Source organism: Cariama cristata, unplaced genomic scaffold, assembly GCF_000690535.1.
Source record: "Cariama cristata isolate BGI_N322 unplaced genomic scaffold, ASM69053v1 scaffold17480, whole genome shotgun sequence".
NCBI classification, from domain to species: Eukaryota; Metazoa; Chordata; class Aves; order Cariamiformes; family Cariamidae; genus Cariama; species Cariama cristata.
The window spans coordinates 35850-57134 of record NW_009594419.1 but is presented as its reverse complement, the minus strand read 5'-3'; the positions used below and the strand labels follow the sequence as shown (position 1 = coordinate 57134).

The following is a 21285-nucleotide window of genomic DNA, read 5'->3' as shown; positions in this document are numbered from 1 at the left end:
ACAAGAACCCTAGGAAAGGAACAAATTTTCCAATAGTGGTTGTAGACAATTTGCTGGGAAGGGTTTTTATTTAATCCCAGTGAAGTTTGGGGTAAGGGGTAATCGTCTGTAGGCAGGAACCTGACAACATGGCCGTTACCTTAACCTAAGTAACTTGCCTTCCACGCTGGCACGTATGCCTCCATATTAAGCAATCACAGAAAATCGTAGCCTGTTACATCCCGATTGGTATTTACAACTTAGCTAAAGCACAGTTCGCTGTTTATACAGTATCTTCCCACTTGAAGTAACTTAAAACATAGTGTGCTCCAAAACCTACGCATACTTGACACAAGTAAGGTGGTATTCTCTTTATGTTACTCTGCAGTGTCCAAAATGTTGTACCTGACAGAGTCAGCATACACGGGACAGGTGTGGGAGCCAGATGCACCTCGGGATCTGTGCATCCCGAGGAGGAGGAGTGCCTACCAGGAAGGTCCGTTTGCAGACTGGGAGTCTTAGACATACGCTTTTCCCACGTGTCCCAATGTTGGTAAGCGGAGAGGATTATAGAGAAGATGAGAGGTAACAGAAAGCTCTTAAACATTCTTTTCTCTGGGCAGTTGCAATCTCATTTCACAATGGAAAAAAATTAAGATTCCTCTTAACTACAGACTGCCCGTCCACATCAATGGAGTTGTTGGCACCTTTGAGAAGGCCAATCCCCAGTCCAGAGGCAGACTACAGCAGAGACGGCTCATCTAAAGAAACCACAGTCCTGCCACGTGGAGCAACTCAGCTGCTGAAAACCCTTGCAGGAACGTCACAGAAGCTAAGTAAGGTTATGGCTTTTGATCTTTACCATAATACTTTGGGCCAACCACCCTTTTCCTTGCAAATACACCATCGAGTTCTGGTAACACGTTAGGTAGGTTTTAAAAAAAGGAACAGTTGGCACAACGGGAAGCTGGGCAGACAAAGTACAAGTGGAAAAAGAGTAAATCATTAGCTTGCTAGACAGGCCTTGAACCAGATCGCTTCAGCAGATGCTAATTTAGTAATTCCCTCGCTCCAAAATGAACTTTGTTCCTGTAATGACAGCTGATGCAACGATAAGAGAATGAAGTCTATAAAAATCTGGCTGAAGCTTGGGAAGTTCTATTTGGGGCTCTTCCTACCTCCTCTGCCCAGGGCTGGTCCCATGGTCGAAGTGACAGCTCGTACCGTGAAGATGCACTGTTGGAAAATGACAGCCATCCTTTTGCTGTGCTCACTGCTGCTCAGCCAGGTAAACAGAGATCGTTATTTAAAGTGCTAATTCCAATGGTCAGGTAGTTAATAAGAACTGTCACAATTTGCACGAAGAATAATAACTGGCAGGAGTTAGAGGATTCAACATCCTAAAGAAGTAGAGTAACTGCCTAGTGAATACTGGGTTACTCTGAGACATAACCTAGCAAGTAATTCTGCCTTCCCTCCCAAGAAGATGAAAAAGCATAGTTAATTTTTATGCTTCTTACCTCTTTGGGGTTAGGATACGCACAATTATACTTTAACAGAGCATGCTACGACTGGAAAACGGGAAAGCTTTCAAGTTCTTCACTTAAGACTATTGACCTCAGCATCAGAATGACCAACTGCTTACAGCTGCTGCATGTTCTGACAGTCGCACTAAAACCCTTTCAGACGCACTGCGCTTCCTTGCACCACCGACAGCCTCGGCTACCGCGACAGCGGCGGATGACCCCCTTCTGGAGAGGAGTCTCCCTAAGACCCATTGGAGCCTCGTGCAGGGACAACAGCGAATGCATTACAATGCTGTGCAGGTAACTAATCCCGACCAACGTTCAGGCTCGGCGACACTTAACGTTCTGTCATATAGAGGAAGTTCCCACTTATTCTCACCCAAACGAGATACGGAGTTAATTCTGTGCATAAAAAAAAATACCAGGAATAGGGATGGGGCAATCGATTTAGACTTCTTTTGTAAGCAATGCAAACAGAACACAGTCCAAGTGCCCGTGATTACAAGCCTTACTCCTTTCGTTGCAACCCCAAATAACCTCTCTTTTCAAAAAAGAACACAGGATTCTAGACAGCTTTTAGGTAATCGCTTAGAGACCTTAAATAATCCTTCTTAAAGCCAATACTGTTCACTTTAAAGCATATGTTAATTAAAGCAGTATCTTACCCTAAATTAATCACTTTAAGGTGATTACTTAAGCTAATAGTTTAAAAGACAACTCAAATATCAAAAGCCATTTAGTTCTCGTGAACACCAGACATGAGCAAATTGTCCAAGTACATGTAGTTAAACTGATTCGTTCAAATAGTGACTGAAAGGTGATTTTGCGTGGCACGCGCTGTGCCCATACCAGAAAGCAAATAGAGACAGGGTAGAATACATCCATTTTCTACCATACTTAAATACAACAGGACATGGTAGTCGGGCTGCTGTTTTGAATGTATTTGAAACACATCATTTGGCTCTGCTGATTAACATAGGAGAACTGTATCAGCAGCTACAGGAAGATACAGACAGAAAGGAATTTCCGTTGTGTGTCATTTCTACACCGCAGCCTGACCACGTAGCCCTGGGTAACATGCATTTTGGAGTTACTATGTAAAGCAAAGAACATAAAATGAATCAAGACGAGTGGAATAGAGTTAAGGAGGTGAATACAATGTGCACAGCTACTGGAGCTGCATACGAGCACTGCTACGGCTGTATCGGAGGACGCGTGTCTGGGCCCTGCTCGCTGGCCGTCGGAGCCGTCTGCCTGATGATGTTCTGTTTTCCAGGAAGAACCGCTGCTTCCTTAGAACGGCCTCAGAGTGACCCGTCCCGATGAAGAACACCCATCACTGTTACTGCTAACAAGGCTCCACTCACTCGTGAAATATTTATTGCCCATTCAGAAGCTAGGACAGTGAATCAAGCAATAAGTATATTTCACATTTCTGTCATTTGACCTGATAAAAGGACTTCAAAGAGCTTGAGAGCATTTGCTAACCAAGGCCATACCTCTGCAGCACACGCTTCAGGATGACTGTCTGGCCAAGCTCAATAAAAGGACTCTGCATCTCGTGTTCATTTCGGTTTTTTGTAATGGTTCATTTTTTTAAGGTGTGAATTAAAAATTTATATTCAGCAAACCACCTTGGTTTTCCTTGTACCCCGTGAGCCAAGCGTATGGTGAGCGCCCAGCTGGCGTTTCAAGTAGGAGTGCTTAATTCAAACTGGACTTTGGACATTTATCCTTCACCCTGGCAAGTGCACAAAGTAGATCAGCGTTCCATCTCAGTCCGGTCTCGACAGCCGAGCTCGTATCAGTACCCCGACAGAGGCCTGTCGGAGAGAGGGAGCGCACACGCTGGTAATACCGACAGCGTTTTCAATATCCCAATTACATCTGGTGAGAACTGGAAGGAAAAGTATTTACTTTTAATTACTTCTAATCAAGTTACTTAAAGAAACGTCCGAGCCTGACTTTTGCCACTGAAGTCTCTCCTATTTTAAAATAAATTGATCACAATCCCATTTTGATCCGTTGCATGTTAACTCGGAGGGCTGAAAGAAACAAAGCTGCTTTTGATTAGACAAGTGTCAACAGGTCTAGGACACAACTACTGAATGCTATTTTCCTTTTGTTACACAGAGAGCGCTAGGATCAAAAAAGAAAACTGCTTAAAAATGCCATACCAAGGAGGAGAACGCCCACGCAACAGATACGAGCACAGTGCTTTTGAAGTTTAATACAGAAAATCTATTTGATATTTATTAAACTTAGTTTCTCCAGTTACAGTTTTGCATTGTACAAAGCATTTTAATGACACAGTAGTTAAAAAGATCTTTACAAATTGAAATGTGATACCCTTTTCTCCAAATATTTTAATTGCCGTAAATTTGTTTAAAAATACACATTAAACGCATGTTTCAGACACTAAACTTTCTATAATCTCAATACCACAAAATACATAGAATATACTATACAGATGTGGAAAAAATCTAGTTAGTATATAATACTTTGCTCACCATTAACAGCTTTATTACGTGAAATGCACATACTGACTTAGAAATCCTAATTTTGAGCCCCAAAGTACCCTTTGAAATTTCAAATGTATTGCAACAAATAAAATCACAGTTTGTTTTTTTTTAGGTTTTGGTTGAAGACAGATGCCTAAATATTTTGATAGAAAACAAAATGTAACACATGGACTTGTCATGTACAAAGCATAAAACAGAGACATCCCATTAGTTACTAACAGTACCTTTCTGTAGCATTAATAAGGGCTTCATTTATAAGTGACAGGTTAAAAGTTACCTCCCCCCCCCCAGCCCTCCCCCAAAAGAAAAACCCTTCTTCACCAAATAATAATTTCAAATAAGATAAAGGATTTTTAATAAATATATAAGCACTTTATCCTCCATATACAAAATTTCTTAAAACAATTTAAAAGGGGGACCAGATACAAATGTCAGGAACTGTGCTTGCAAAAGTCATGCCTGGTCCTTAGAGTTGAGTTTTCAGATGTGTAATGCCAGTGCAGCCAAAACCAAACGCTGCAGAAGTACTGTGCACCCAGCGACACCAACGAACAGGGCTGCGTATAAAAACCGAGGACAGGGAACGCTGCATTCCGATTTGCCTGTATCGGCTCCGTCAGCAGGCGCGGAGAGTTACACCAGGAATGGATACACTTCCATTAAGTTTCCAGATGAAATTAAAAGAGAGGAAGCATTTACAGGAAGATCGCCTTCGTAAACTCCATGCTGTACCACCGCATCTCTAATCGCTCAGTACAGCGGATTGGATCGAAACCCAGCCGAGCACGGGCAGAGAGGAGGGAGCCGGCGCTGCCTGCAAGGCTGAGCTTGCGCAGACCACGGCTGCTGCTCTGCCCCGCTCCCACCCAGGGGAGAATTCATCGCCAGAGACGGCACAGCTGCCCCGTCCCTCCCCAACACTGCTCTTCTCAAACGGCATCACGGCAGCAGACACCAATCCCTCCAGAAGTAAAGGAGCTGGACATACATCACGATTCCCCGACTGATTGAGTTTACCTAACTTTCCCACTTAGGAAGTTTGCCTCCTGGAATAGGTCTGGATTTGTCTGAGTTGGCTAGCGAAAGCTTTGGCTACTCCTTACGCTGAAAGATGTCTAGCATTAACTTTGTTGCTTGGAAACACAGGGTTTTCCGTAACACTGATTCATCAGACGGGGTAATTTAAACCCTGACCAAAGTATTTGTCAGAAATCTAAGAATTTGGAAGTTGCTTACTCCCCAATGGGTAATTCAAACTTGACTTGCTCAGGCTCTTTTGTATCTTCCTTAATATAAACACTGCAGTGACAGCAAATATCCGTTAGGTAAATGAAAGATAAATACAGCAAAGGTAGTCTCTCTTTCCAGTAGTTTGCCATTTTGGCAAACTACATAATTATCTGCCTACGGCTTTATTTTACTTGCCCCAGGCAAGCGCTACATTATTTCCATAAAGTACTGACTCTCTGTATGTTGGGGCCATTCATAAATACATCTCAGGGCATTTTTTTTTTGTTATCACAGCAATCAAGCCTCAGCAATCTAAAGGAATATACATTGCACTCCTGTATAATATGCAATATTTATCACCAATAAGATGGTGATTCAGCACTCAATAAATAATATATCAATATAGTCAGTTGCACCATAATCTAAAAACAAGTATAACATATACTTTGGACAGACCGAGCTCATATATATATACACATATATATTAAAAGACACATAGAATACAAATTGCATACTGCCATCAAAAGCCGAGAAGAGCCATCCATATGCTCTGCTTTATGGCTAATAGTTTCAAATCAAAATAAAAGTCTTGGGCTGTTTTACTCTGGTGTCCTGAAGATTTGTTTATTGTTACACCTTACCACCTAGGAACCTGCAAGTTTGACAGCAAATTCAAATAGTATCGATAGCTGAGCAAGCCTAGTCTGATTAAGCCATTTTTAAGATTCACCAACTGGGACCGCATTCAGTGAGGGAATCAAAATTACGGCGTTGATATGTATTTAATATACAATCGTCTAGGGAATCATTTAGGAAGCCAGGAGTTAGGGATTCCCTCCTCGCTAGTCACGAGTGCGACGTGCCTGAGTACTGAAGTGACGTGCAGTTCCCCTGCTGTGGTGCGGGGTACGGAAGGACGGGCTTCCACCCTTCCCCTGCACTTCGGCAGGGCGGTGGAAGCCTGCTACGCACTTGCGTTTTCTCTAGCTATGAAATCTGACAAAGTACATAACTCTTCTCTCGGAAACAACGGTAAATCCCAAATTAAGACACGGTTTTGGAACTGCGAAGTTTACATTTATCTGTTTGAAATAGCCAGGGATGTGTAAGGCATTTCTTTTCAATTACCAAGCCCACTGCATATCTCCCATACAGACAGCAGACCTGGGACAGCACTCTAGAGGATGTTCTACTACAGAGTACACTGTTTAGGTGGGACACTTTCAACCAGTTCAGGTCCACATTTTGACACGACGTAAAATCACTTCTGGTCGTTTGAAGACAATTTTTTAAGATCCACTGATCTAGGGATAAGCGACACATTTTTAAGAGACCAATTTCGCGTGACACCAAAAGGTATTTGTGGGACTCTAGTTAAGGAAAAAAAAATAATTCCCAGAGATGAGACTAGCAATGGTAACTGTGCACAAAGGAGCAAGCCAAAAAACAGCCATGCTGGCTAGTGCAGCACTACACAAAAAATAAACTATGAATGCAACTTCTACGAAGGTATTTTTTTATATAGCGTCAAAAGTGTGCTAGGCACTTTAGAGTATTAAAGGAAAAATAGTTGACAGTGTCCCGTTAACCAAGATGCGGAGTCTGAGGGTACAGAGTTCTGTCTCGAACAGCAAACACTAACAGAAACGTGACCTTGCACAGTGATTCAATAAAAAGGATGCTCCAACAGACCTGAAGAGTAAATTCAGCTATCATGGAAAAAGTCACAGGTCTGTTAACCATGTATCAATTCATACGTAGCAAAGCTTTTCTGGAAGTACAAAACACGCTGGAACGCAAAGGAAGCTCTACGAATATGCAGCTACCTTTTAGTAGGTTACTAATTTGCAAAACTTCTAAACTCTTAAAGCCCATAGGACATACTGCAGTACTAAGTGGTGTAGAATTCTATTCCTTCTCTTGAAGTTGCCATGATTTTGGCACTTAACTACAACTACACAAAAAATTTAGTGCAATCATTTTCCTGAACATGCACGTTCATATCTGGTACAGAAAAAAGGGTTAAACGGGAGAGAAAACAAAGCAGCATTCCACAATCTCACTCCAAAGGATTCAGAGTTTGACTCTTCGAAAGGAGACCACCGCTATGAGATGTCAGGTTGTGTGACAGACACTAGTACTTTTAAAAAGGAAATGGAATTTTACCAAAGTACTGCAGAAGACCACTGCATACAGTATACCTGGTCCTGCTGTAAAACATCTTGTAAACAGTTCATAAAATCTTCATCTAAAAGTAAGGCATAAGGCACACCAGACATGTTAGGGGCACTAAGCAATACTGAAAGCAGTAGCATTTTAAACCTTTTACTCAGACAAGCACCTTACGTGGAAAGGTACTTTGGTTTACACTTTTTGAGAGCAGTCAATCGCAACTCCATGAACCATTTCTGTTGCACCAAGTCGCTCCCTTGCAAGTGAGTATTATGCTCCATTAAAGATTAATGGGACCTTCATTAACACGGGGTAAATGCAATTTTTAAATCCATTCTGCATCAAAACAGTCAATTTCCCTGTAAAAGCAGGTGTGCTCCCACCCCACGATGGCTGTTGCACTGTCATCCTGTAGTGTCCGTTACCTATCAGACCCTAAAAGGAGAAAATGGACCTCAATTTCTACTTAAGATTCCTGGTTTCTCAGTCAATGGAAAAGATGCAAATGACAGTTCTGGTACGAACTTAACCATTGCTGGTTAAAGTTTACCAATTTTCTAAGTGTCAAAAAACAACAAGCACAGAAACAAAACGTATTTGAAGTGAAGAGATGCAAAAAAGCACAAGATTGTCCTTTTCAGAAACCTTTCCTGTATGCATCGCACCGATCAGACTGAAGTTCATTCCTACACCATTACTTCGATATTACATTAAATGCAAATTACTGTAATGTTTTGTGATCATTATAGTGTTAATCGGTGGTTTGAAACTGCCTTGAAAACAATCCAAGTCAGATCCAGCTAAATACTTTTCCATATAAATTTCTTTATAATTCATTTAAATGAAGTATCTTAATACGTAGAAGAATATCTGGAACTTTTCTATTTAGTACAAATTCTGCAATAATAAATCTGTAGTTGTCATTTATTAGTTGACTCATAGCATTAGGCATGAAAATTATGGTGTCCCTACACTTTAGAACCTATCATCCCTAGTTCCTTTTACAGGCTCTACCACCACAAGACATTACAGAGTAACAAAGCTCACAAAGTACTTAAATAAAGTGTCTATGTTTAATTTCTGCTAAGTACTCAAAAGGGTAAATTTAGGGGAGAAATAGCTAAAATCTGCCCAAAACTGGGCTTTTCAAAATTAAAATTAAAAAATTAAAATAAATAGGATTTCAACTGACTATTTATGTATTATGACTGGAATTCCAATGATCTATCCATGACAGATCAGCAAAACTACACCTTTATATGTAGCAAATTTTAAAATATTTAAATAACTTAAGACGGGAATACTGAAGAAGTCCATTAACCAGATGATTTGGGGTTAAAACACAAAACACAAATGAGGATGGGAGACATGTGAAAGCATTCCTTGCTCTTAGTGTCAACTAAGCAATGTGTTATGGCAGTCTTCCTTATTGACATGACACAGTGTTGTGGAGATAAATCAGAGGCAGCGAGAAAAACGTGTTCAATTTTCCATTCCTTCAGTTCAAAATATCACTTGGCATCCAGGCGCAACCAATGTAATCCCTGACGGGTGTAACGCACTAGGTCTGTCATGATGCTCGAATTAAAAATCAGAGGGCCCATAACTTTATCCAGTTCAGCAAAGAACTCTGAAACAGCAGAAACACAAGTTAAAACTATGCACATACTTTTATACAGGAAATATTGCAGCCAACCCCCCATCTTTTCAGCATGAATCTTTTAGATTAAGATAGAGAGAAGTAATGAAAGATGGCTGAATAACAGAAAAATAAAAAGAAAGGAAAAAGGTCCTTTCTAATCAATTTCTTTACTCTTTTGCAGAAGACTGCTGATGAGAGTAATTAGAGTATGGTTAAACTACTGTAAAACTTCCTTGGCTTTCCCCCTCAAATGTGTATTTCACTTCAGAATCTCAGAAATGGAAGTGTACCAAGTTCCTCTTCCTACACTGAAGATTTTACAGGAAATGCAACAAAGTTTGGTGTTTTTTTTGTTTTGTTTTGTTTTTTTTTGTTGTTGTTGTTTTTGTTTGTTTGGGTTTTTTTAAAAAAAAAACACATAGCTGGTAGGAAACACTGCATCTCCAACACCACCAAGACAACCAGCCCAGGGTATCACTCTAATGGAAGGTATAACTTTCCATCTTACTTCTCCAGAGGACCTGGTTAGGCATCCTGCACACCATTAACTGCAACTCCAAAATTCAAAGCCTATGAGTGTTTCAGCACACTCTGGTACATCTGATGGTATAACCTCCCTGTGCCAGCCCCTACCTTTCTGTTCTTTAGACAGCTGTTCGGCTTGGTCCCAAATTTCAGTGGCATAGAGAAAGTTGGACGTAACTTGGACATAGCTGGCTGCCATCTGATGGATCCTCTGGGGGATCGTCACTGAAGACCCACTCCCTGAAGGGTTGGCTGTCCCAGAAGAGTAATTTCCTGAATTCCCTGGAGACAGCTTTGGAGACACTGGAGACGGCATACCGACAGGCTTGCTGCTTACCCAAAGGAAAAGGTTAAATTGTAAAATGCATATATTTATGTACTTTAGACACATCATACTGTAAGATGCCCTCTAAGACCTCTCTTCCCACATGTGAGGGTGTGAAGATGCTAAAGCACTCCCACTGCACACATCAAGTAGTCAGGATTTGCCCTAAAACAAATGAAATGCATGAGCTGGTAATAACTGCTGAGGATCCTTCAACTTCTGTTTTAGCTTCACAGCCAAAACCTAATCGCCGAACGTCATCATCTTTTAACTCAATAAAATCTTAAATTAATTGTTTAAATAAACTGAACCTTAAAGAATAACAATGAAAACATTACGGTAGTACAGTTACCATGTAGTTGTAACATTACACTTTCAGATAACACGATGCAAATCTGAAATGTCCTCCTAAAACTCACAGAGTAACCTATGACGTCCATTGTTAGGTTTTAAAGAACCGCAGGAAACTGCTATCCTATGGAACAGACAACCTGAAAGTACTTGTAGCCATCCAGGCTTGCAGCCTTAATAAAGTTCTTGTTTTGAAGGAAAAAGCATTATATAAACAACAAAACTCACTGAGATAAGTGACTTGTGTGTTCGCGACACACTGTCCCCCCTTTTTTGTATTTTTTGCAACCAGGAGTTGCCTGACAAACTCTCTGCAAGGCACTATCACAAGCAGCAGTCTTCCACACCTTTTATCACAGTAATTATGAAACAATCAACACCTACACCCTTAGAACAATCACCCCAACATTTTAAAGAGAAAAGCTACTCTTTGAGCACTCCAGGCACACAGTTTAAGCAGAAAACTAGCTATAAGTTGAGAAATACCATTAACAGCTTTTACTACTTACCTTCCCATACCAGGTGACGGTGCTTGAGAATTATTATAGGAATTCTGTTTGGAGAAAAATACATTTGTCACCTGATTTATATTTATACTTTAATTAGTCATACTTCATCTGGTTATTTAATTGGTTATTTTTCACCAAATTAATTTTTGTATTTTTTCTTGTAAGCAATAACCAACATTCTGAATACTATCACAGTAAATTCAAATTTGGGAAGTTATCCTTTTTTTACTGATGAGTAAGATGAGTAAGACACAAATCAAGGGATTATTTTAGAAACACAAAGGCGGCCACTAAGTATATATAGGATTGGAGTAGTCCTCTGTTCTAACCGTTACAACTCATTGCCTTTTATGAGAACAATTCGAGGGTTTTTGGCCCATTAATTGGAAGAAATCTGTTGTTACTGGTATTGAACAATTAAAGATGTCTCAAAAAATCTGAGAAGTCAGGTAGGTGACAAGCCTGCTTCCTCTCAGTATTGACAGCTGGAAGTTTCAGAGAAACCCAACGACATTAGCTACGCACCCCCAAGCGTTCCTTTGAAAATCTCAGTCTAGATTAAGGACTGAGTAACATTACAGAAGTATCATAACTGTTTTTTTAATTTGCAACATCTTGATTCAAATAAATTCATTCAAAGAACGTGTCTCTTGATCTCCTTTCCCTGACAGCACTTTTAAATCAGTTGCATAGGCATTCAGATAGATTCACGGCGGGGGGGGGGGGGGGGGGGGGGGGGGGCAGGGGTGTGTGTGGAAATAACTTAAAAATCAAACATCCCACTGCAAACAACAAAAATCCAGAAAGACCAATTTGGTTTTGAATTCGAAGTCGGCTCTGGTGCCAGCTTTTGCAAAGGCTGAATAGCTACAGCCCATGTAATACACCCCTCGATTCTGAATTCCCTTAAGCTTAAACATAAAAGTGAAGTTTCAGCTTGTTATATCTGCAGCAAGAAAAAGATTTTTAAAATCTCCTCAAAGTCTACTAAATTTATTAAAGATGACAAAAGCTAGATCACATTATTAAAAGAGCTACCGTGCTAGGACCAGTAGGGTTATGGCAGTCATGCTGTCTCTTCCCAGCTTCAAATTACTCAACTTTAATACACTTTCAAGGTCCAGTTCTAAGTAGGGTATATTCAAAGTTCACAGGTAGCAGTCTGAAAACTGGATTCAGGAATTTTAAGTGATGCAGAGCTTTAATTTGATTAGGTTTTAATACTCTAAGAAAATACATATGCAATTACCTTCAGATGTTCAGTCAGAGTTTTAGAATATTTCAATGCACTTTCCTTTTTCAGTTTGAAAAGCCTTAGGTATAGCAGAGATTGGCACCGAAGACTGACCAAAGACAAAACAACAAAACACTTAAAGTCAACTTTATCACAACTCAGTGAATTTCAGAAATCTAGTAGCTGTGTTTAAGTTTTCTCTGCCAACTCTGACAAGCCAGCTCTCAAGTTGCAACTCAACCACAAAATCCAAAACCAGCTTTAAACTCTCAAGGAAATAAAAACAGCTCTGTGTGCCTTAAGATGAAACTATAATTCCCAGTGATGTTGCTGATATAATCAGTTTCCAGTTCTGAGCTTAGGAGACAACACTAAGTTACTTCCTAGACAAGAGTTTCATTTCTTTTTCACTTGTGTCAGGACATACGGAGCCTAATGCATTCCGCCACGGCCTCCCCTTTCTTTTCCACCCAACACCAATCGGTTCTGGTTCTCTACACCTGCTGCAGCTATTTCACTGCTCTAGGAGGCTAGTGACAATTCTTTACAGCCAGTCCAGATTTTGACTTATCACTGGGTGAGTGCATAGCAAGGACCCTCATCCTTTCTGCTGCTACTCCTTAGTATTTCAAAGACCTGGCCCTTGTTGTCAACAACCCCTCTGTCCCAATTTGCAGTAATCAGATATACAGCATTAATCTTACATACAGGCAGGTGGAAAACTCATACATTTGGTTCAGAAACACCTGAGAACTCAGTGTAAAACAGCATTTAATGTAGATAAAACATTTGAAATTAATCAGTGTGTTGTATTAAGTTCAGAATATACATACCAAAGCACTGCTAGCCTTTTATCTGCAGCCGTAGCATCCGGTGCCAAGTAATTCTTCAGTTTCATAGTGTATCTACAAAGACAGACATCAAGTAAACAACAACCACAAAAAAGATTACAGCATCATTTATCAATCACAAAACACTGACATTCTTACGAATTTCTAGTTTCAACTATCTTCACCATTCCAGGAACCTCTCTCAGACCCTAAATAAAATGCTGCCTAGGCATTAATCGGAATAATTTCACTTCTCATGTGTTATGCGTTGTAGAGAGACTTGAAGAGCCCTAGCAGAAAGCATCTCAACCTCATGAAAACATTTTAAGCCTCAGCAACTGGAACGAACTGGTAAGCGATCCAGTTTCACTGGAAAATGATAAGAGATCTCAAAAGTTGGTGGCAAAACTTCGGCAAATCTAGAAGCTCTGATTTCCAGCCCTCTTTCCCACATGTTTGCCTTTTGCATATGCTTTACGATACTTACTTGATTAATTCCACAGTTTCTGAATACATAGGGAACGGGGACTTGGATTCCTGAGCATTTTTCTCCAATGCATTCCCACACTCAATGAACGACACTACAGCATCTAGGTAGTACACAGCCTTCTCAAACCTGTCAGACTGAGGAGATTGGAAAAAACTTCTAAGGACAAAAACCAGACAGGAAGTACAAGAACGCTCCAGTAGAGAAGGGCAGCAAAATGGCAAAGGCAGTTAAACCCCCCCCAGTACAACGTGCGAACATTGGATAAGTATTGGAGATTTACTTACCAATGCGTCTGCATTATGTTTTAACTTCTTTGCTTCTTGTAAATAATGATCAGCTGAGTGAGTCCTGCAAGAGGGGACACAAATTTATGGACTCAGCCCCACGCATACTGCATTTCCTTTTATGACTGAAGTTTCTTGATGTTGTCAAATTTCATATTTTTTCTGTCTAACTCAAGTTACAGGAGTTACACTATGATAAAACTGTTAAAAAATTTAAGTTGTTAAAATAGTTAACTAGTATGATTCGTTACAGTATGACAGAATTGTTAAAAACAGTTTAAAGTTAGTTCTCTAGTTTCAGGTAATTCAAAACAGTATTTCAAACAAATTGGTAAGTACATGTGATTCGGTTAAATTTACTGCAGTTGACAGTCAAGCAAACCAAACACTTGACCAACAACAGGGGCAGGGGAAAGAAAAAAAACAACCCACAAAATTTGAGGACAAATTAATCCAGCACCTCCAGGACTGGCATTACTGAGGGTGTGAAATATTTAAAAATTGTAATAATAATACAAAATAAATCAAGATTCATTCAGGCGTTAATTGCTTTTGCTTAGCCACCCAAGACAATCAATGCTAAATTACTTTCACACCTAGATGAGCAGATGGTAATCATCAAAGTCTAATTACACATTTCAATATATTAACATATTACCTATGAGTTGATTAAACTTTGAAATAAATTCTCCCATCCATCCTACCTTGTCTAAGAATTAAAGTTATTTGAAATGAACATTTTTAATAGTCCAGTTACAGGGAACTGATGTCATTACAAAGCAACAGTTAATATTAAAAAGATTATATACCTACAAAATCAGTTCAATCGGTTCTAGTCCCAAGAAATCCTAAAATGCCTCAGTCGTAACCACAAGGTTATTAACATATCGCCACTCCAAAGCACAATTACTGTTCCTTGGAGGGTGCTCTCATTATGTCTTCCTATACCTCAATACACGTTCAGATTTTTTTTTTTAAAAAAAGTTTGATCTTATCTCAGTCTTTTGGCCCTGTTTTGTCTTGGAATAATTACAAAATCTCCATAAACTATTTCGTCCTAAATGATTGACAGTGTACTCTAATCAAATTCACTTAACTTTTTTCTTTTTTTTTTTTTTTTCCTTCTTTAAGGAATAACGATCAGGAGAAAACACGAATCAGCTAGTTTGCCCACTTCCAAAGAGTTCTTAACCAGGAAGTTACTTTTACATTTGGTATAAACATAATTTTATTTGTAAAGTGAATTTCAAGAACAACGAAGAGAAATGCTTTAAGAGCAAGCATTGTGCTGAGATTCGAACTGGTACAAGTGAAATCTAAAGTCTGCACAAGACAGTAAAATATTTGGTTTACTTTCTTTTCAAGATATTTTCTTTGACCCCACAAGATTAAAGCCCAATCCTGCTCTTGTGGATCTGGAATTTCTAAAAACGAAGGCTCTTCTCTACTGTCAATGACCAGAACTCCTGACTCTAGAGGACTCCGGCTCTGTTGAGAAAAGAACAGGCAGATAGGTGACAGCAGTGTCCTGGTACGGTGAAAAGGACACATCAGCATTTAAAAACAGCACAACCCTGAGCTATTTAAGTCTCCTGCGTGGTCCTTTTATGCTTAGTAGGAATGTACAGGGCAGGCTAGAGTTCCTCCTTAAGGACTGCGCTGTCTGCCAAGGAAATGGCACAGGGAGCAGTCAGACAAACCCATCGCTGCAGGAACAACGTGCAGCTCTCCAGAGCATGAATTTGTGCTTAACATCTTTTGTGAAGCAAAACAACAACTCTTTTCCGCAGGGAGCCGGCTATGCTCTGAGATTCACAGTCCCCCAAAAGGAAAGGCACCTTGTGCTGTGCTTACCTATCATCAAAAACAAGTTTTGCTCTTCTTGACTTTGAACCTTCCGTAGACTGAGCAGACGCAGGAGGGCAGTTTGATGAATTGTTCAGAATCTTTTCCTGAAAGGAAAATTGTTGCCAAATAATAAATTTAAAGAACAGATAAATCTCTGCCTTCAAGAAAAGCATTTGTTGTGTAAATTTCCTCCCATTACTTCAGGCACTACATGCCATTAGGTCAGTTTTGCAGCTGCTTTAGCTGCCATTCACTATAGACAGCAGTAACACAGCTTCCATGGGGCTTTCACCTAATGCTGGCACAGAGGCTATGATCAAGCTCCTCACTCTAATGCACCAGGCCATCTCCATTAGAGGAAAGTTTGCAGCCAAGGCTTTCTAGACACACCTGGGTCCAGGAAATCCCTCCCTGAATCTCCCATGTCACTGTTTTTCCACTCTAACAACGAGATGATGAGTATTTTTATGATTTCTCATTTCTATCAACAATACACTCTGCTGAATGTCTTTGCTTTGAAAAAAAATATTTTGGAAGGATAAGCATCATCTTCAGCGAGAAAAGCTAGCTGTCTTCACAACACACTGTCCTTGCTCCCCTAAATTAGAGATGGCCCAACACGACACTTCAAGCTAAAGACTGGACACTAGAAACATTTTGTGAATTGTAAGTGAACCCATTTTTAGTAGCTAAACAGTATAAAACAACGCCCCAGCTTCATAGGTGTTTTCCACTCTCTTGATTTATCATGACCAAAGGCCACCTATATAAGTGTATTTCACAACCTACATCTATCAGATTATTGCTAACCAGAAGGATCGTGGAGTTGCAAGGCACCAGAGTTGCACAGCAATATACTAGCTACCACTGTAACACAGAAGCAATAACAGAACATGCGGTGCAATGCAGGAAGAATATATGCTACGTTAAGAATGGCGTGACTAAGCATATCTGAAGTATAAAACGATAAACATCTCACAAATTAACAACTAGCTTAGGGACATTTCTACGCTGACAAACAAAGCAAGGGCAAAGCCTCAGCCTGTAAGGTAAATTCACTATCTACAGTTCCTGGAAGTGTCTTACCTAGCCACCAACATACGCAACCCTGCAAGGCTTCTAAAATCTCACGGTACTGGCATCTGAAGTAATACAGCCTGTCTCCCAGTGCAGATACTCATGAACCCCACCCTGATGACTAAGTTACTTTCTGCCATTGCTAATGTCTATTTGCGCTTTATTCCTCCCCAAATCAACTACTGTTTCCGAACATTTTTAGACTTTGCTTCTAAGCTTTTCACAGAGACTGCAAATAAAACTACTGAGGTTTAGCAGTTGCTTAAACTGCTAGAGTTTCCAGAGCCCGTCGGAGGCTTTGGGGCTTTGCTGCCGAGTGCTCGGAGAGAGCCGCACCAGCATCACACATTGGAATCGCCAAGACAAAGGTGAAATCCCTCCCAGTTAAACACACTATGCTCAACAACTGGCTATACAACAGACACTGCTCATCACAGGTACAACAGTACACTCTCAGACATCCTCACAGGCTGATTTCTGTCCAGTAATACACATTTATATAGTAATGAAAAGGCACATTAAAATTTAGTGACCTAAGAGTGTAATTTTCCTATAATATTTTAAAATTCCATCACATCCAAGTATCTTCCTAACGTAAATCTCTTAAAAACTATCTTCTACGCCATCTTTATAACCACATTTTCTCCACTCCAACCACGGAGAGCACTGTACATTCCTGAGCTGGAGTTAAAATAATCTGTCTGTGGTCCTACAATGTCATAAAATGAGAGCTATAGCTTTGCATCCTAGCACTATGTGTGGACTGAGCTCCTGCTCTCCTTAAAAATCAGGACAAGATCTGTATCTGCTCCCATGAGACCAGAGTAACCTCATTGTTCCATTTACCATTGTGTCAACAGCTTTCTAGTGATATTTCTTATTAACAAATTAAACAATAAATAATCAGGGTTGGTAATCAGAAGATGGCTAAACACATTTCACTAATTAAACACAGAATTTGGTAGGAATAAGCATTAGTATTCCACAATCTCTCCCAAGTTTTCTAATTTATAGACTTCCAAGGTACTTAAGCACTATGACACGAAACAATGCGTATCTAAAACTAATTACATTTTAAACTTGAACAGCAAATTATTGTTTAGATCACACTGAGCATTTCAAACTGAAAAGCAAAGAAACAGGCTTAAGGCATGTACAGAATAAGCCCTTTACCTTGGTTTCTTTAGCACTGCTAGAACCCTTCCCCTCTGTCTTCTTTTGTTTAGAAGATGAGCTGCTTTTGCTGCCACTGCTACTCTCCTTGCTAAGGTTGCTGCTGGACTTTAAGGATGACGACTGACTGACCGTCCTCTTCCGGGACCCATGTTCTTGCTTGGAATCTTTCTGCAGGACTGGGGCAGCAGGAGACGGCAGTAAATCCTTCTCTTTAACAGCACTTGGCTTTGAAGACCTGGACAAAATGAACAAATCCAGCTTTTGGGTTTCTTTCTCTAAAAAAACCAAAAACAACCAAACAAAAAACCCAACACCACAAAGCTTTTTTTTTTTAACGTAAAAAAACCTTTTTTTTTATTTTTAAAAACAAACAAGATTTTTATTGTTAGACCTAGCAAACCAGATACGGAGGAAAAGAAAGGGAATAATCATCTTGGTAAGTAGGTTTCCATGAAGCCGGATTGAACTCGTTTTCACCATTTTATTTGTTCTGACCTGAAAACACAGTAGACAAGTTCTAACCATAAAACCACATCCCTACAACAGTTCTTAAAAAAAAAACACACCCCAAACACTTACAATGTAAGAAATCAATGCCAATGTTAGCGCCAGCCTGTCTGCTGCAGACTACTCAGCCTAACAGCTCACAAAAAAGATGGTCCAGATAAAGGTTCTCTGGAACCCAGGAAACTGGAAAGCTTTCTCAGCGTAGCCTTTCAGTACACTCTTACCTTGGCTGCTGAGGGCTACTGTTGGCTATTCCTGGCTTCCCATAATAATTATTTCTACACATTATATTTATAAAATCATATAGTTTCATTTAATTAAATGTCCTTCAGATAACTGTACTGGCAATCAAGCAAATATCAGGAATACTAGGTTTAAAAAAAGCATAATCAAGCTAGAAATGCATCCATTCATTCTACATCTGTTTCCTAACAAACAGGAAGACACTGTTTAATTCAGAATGGGCAAACAAGGTTTCTAGCATCTGATGTGCTGCAGCTTCTCACATATTTGTAATTTGGCAATTAGTCACTATACAGAGATATTTTCCATGACATAATAATACCAGTTTTCAGATGCTTAATCTGAAATAGCAGAGTTTTAAAAGGTAGTGGAAAAAACCCTTACTCTTTCCTGTGGATTAACACTGACCAACAAATAAACCAAACGAAAGCATAATAGCTATTACAAAAAAACATGGAAAATTACAGAAATAACATACAGGTAAAAGAGTATTAAACAATGTTACTGATTTGCTAATTCTCTATTACTTTGTTTTTGCATCACTCACACTTTTCTTCAGCTAATCTATGAAGCAAATGTGAGGCTAAATCCATGGATCTAAATCTCAATGCCATCAGCTTCCCAGGCAATGCCAGTTAAATAATTTATTCGCAGTTTACAAACTTGCTAAATAGGGAATTAACAGATTGGGCTAATTTAAAAGCACAGATTTTGCAAGGTCAAAAAGCTAGACGCACCGCTAATTTCTAAAACAAAACCAAACCCCACTGTATATTAGAGGAAAACCCAGGAAGCATATATTCCATAATACATCAGCCCTTCACATGAGGGGTTACCTTACTTCTGCTAAGTAAAACAATGGTCCTTGGCCAGTGTTTTTGGTTACGGAAATAAATTTCCACTAACTAGTAGCAGAAACTCTGAAGTAAATCTGTCTGAACGGTAACAAACAATGAAATTTTACCATCGATTAATAATGAGGACACATGTTGGTGAGGGGGCGGGGAAAATGAGCACCCATCTTCTCCTTGATCACCCTGAGCCTCCAATGTTGAAAACATAGCCAAGATACTCACTCCCTACTGCTAGAAGTCTTGTGTCCTGATGGAGCTTTTTCTTCCAGTTTTGTTTTCTTGCTTTCACTGGCTCTGTTTTCATCCTCATTCTGAGTAAAGCAAACAAGAAATAAATCCAGGCAAACATCCACATTTACAGCTTCACCAAGACCATCAATGTTTCACATTAAGAGATTTAATTTAGCAGGTGTTTTGCAGTGTACAGAATAAGATATGTGCAGACCACAAAAACATGCCCTACAGCATCTAGTCCATATCAAATATTTGACCAGATTGCGATACTGGAAAATAATGAAAAACAAAGTCTGGTTTCTAAATTACATAATTACTAATCTAAATTACATACGCATAAAAGAGTAACAGCTATGTTGTTCCTTTTAGAACAAATATATTATCACCATGAAATACCAGAAAAATCTGCCAAAGGCTTCAACAAGAGATCAGGAGACAGATTTTATGTTGTGGAGCCTAACAGAGGTGTCTTATGAATGCCAGAAAAAAAGGTAAAAGTCTTGCAGTCTACTAAAGTAAGTTTAGAGATGTCGAAGACTAAATTTTTGTATAGATTTAATCCTAAAGTCAAAGGGTCTTGAAGACAACTTAGAAATTTACCTTCAGCAAGCACTGGAAGTATCAATACAGTGAATAAAATGGAAAGTAGGGACTCACAGAGTAAGTCACCTGGCAACATAACCTAGATTCAAAACCAAAAGGTTTCATTTTTGTTACACCAATGCTGCAACCCTGACCCTCATGATCGAGGAAACACGAGCAAGTAACACGTAGAAATCAAGTGGTGACAGTTGCACACAGAGCACTCTCAAACCTAAAAACTGGCAGGGGGAAGGGTGGGGTTTCGGTTAGTTGCCTCAAACAGGCTTGCATCTTCTCTGGTATGCACCAGCAAGCAGAGTCATCTGAGGATTCAAAACAATTAACAGCCAGACTATTTGCTGGGATAACGCCTAAGTTTAATTGGTCTTGCTAAAGCTTTCTAATTTAGATGTAAGAGCATAGATCTTTAATGCTGTAACTCCAAACGTGTACTGAAAGACCTAACTGGTCAAAGAAATAGGTCTCAGTGTATCCAGAGCCATTGGAACATGTGAATGCATTCCCACGAACATTAGGAATTATACACTAACACTTGCAAAAAGTAATTAATCACTGTACTGGTCAGAGTTATTCCCATTTTACAAAAAAAGCTCATACTTTCTCACTTCATTTCCTTACCCAGAGAAAACAGGAACCCTAGTTGGGACAGTACAGGAGAAATCTCTGTTTGCAGTTATATGTCAAGTCTCCTAGACGACACTCATTTCAGTAAGTGATCAAGTTTACTTAGTGAAAACTGGTTTAACTGAAATTGTCTATCTCCTCTGGAGAGTCAGATGACTCTCTGAATGATATCATACAATCCTTTGATTCCACATGTCAAAAAAGTCTTACAACCACTGCCAAACTGAAATTTTCAGGACAAAATCCAGAGTAGCACAGCACTTTTTGAATCCCTGAAAGAGGGCTTCACAGTCCCAACTTCATGGAACCCAGACGTTTATGAAAACTCATTGGATCACTGAGCCCATCTGACAGTCACAGGTTTGCTCTTTATACAGACTATGTTCTGAGGTTTCTAAAGGCAGTTTAAAATTACACCATCAACTACTTCTTACCATTCCCCCCTCCAAGGGTATTACTTCTATTCAGCTCCCCCACTGATTCCTGTCCATCTTACTGCC

General features: G+C 39.6%; 2 protein-coding genes across 2 annotated transcripts in view; one reads left to right on the top strand and one right to left on the bottom strand.

Moving 5' to 3' along the window:
• Positions 1-1210: 1210 nt before the first annotated feature.
• LEAP2 (liver expressed antimicrobial peptide 2) lies at positions 1211-2818 on the top strand. Its single transcript, XM_009698044.1, has 3 exons — positions 1211-1267; positions 1666-1805; positions 2782-2818. The coding sequence occupies exons 1-3, from the start codon at positions 1211-1213 to the stop codon at positions 2816-2818; spliced, it is 234 nt and encodes a 77-aa protein (XP_009696346.1).
• Positions 2819-8342: 5524 nt separating this feature from the next.
• Positions 8343-21285, bottom strand: part of AFF4 (AF4/FMR2 family, member 4) — a 30277-nt gene continuing 17334 nt past the window's right edge. The window contains exons 11-20 of the mRNA XM_009698034.1: positions 19547-19635; positions 17718-17955; positions 15474-15571; positions 13620-13683; positions 13333-13469; positions 12849-12920; positions 12031-12124; positions 10782-10825; positions 9705-9925; positions 8343-9059 (exon numbers count right to left, since the gene is read on the bottom strand). Of these exons, the coding sequence (XP_009696336.1) occupies positions 8941-9059; positions 9705-9925; positions 10782-10825; positions 12031-12124; positions 12849-12920; positions 13333-13469; positions 13620-13683; positions 15474-15571; positions 17718-17955; positions 19547-19635 (1176 nt within the window). The 3' untranslated portion in view covers positions 8343-8940. The remainder of the gene's footprint in view (positions 9060-9704; positions 9926-10781; positions 10826-12030; positions 12125-12848; positions 12921-13332; positions 13470-13619; positions 13684-15473; positions 15572-17717; positions 17956-19546; positions 19636-21285) is intronic.

Coding starts and splice junctions, on each gene's coding strand:
- LEAP2 (XM_009698044.1), top strand. CDS start 1,211: ATGCACTGTTGGAAAATGACAGCCATCCTTTTGCTGTGCTCACTGCTG. Junction 1,268..1,665: donor GCTCACTGCTGCTCAGCCAG/GTAAACAGAGAT, acceptor AAACCCTTTCAG/ACGCACTGCGCTTCCTTGCA. Junction 1,806..2,781: donor TGCATTACAATGCTGTGCAG/GTAACTAATCCC, acceptor TCTGTTTTCCAG/GAAGAACCGCTGCTTCCTTA.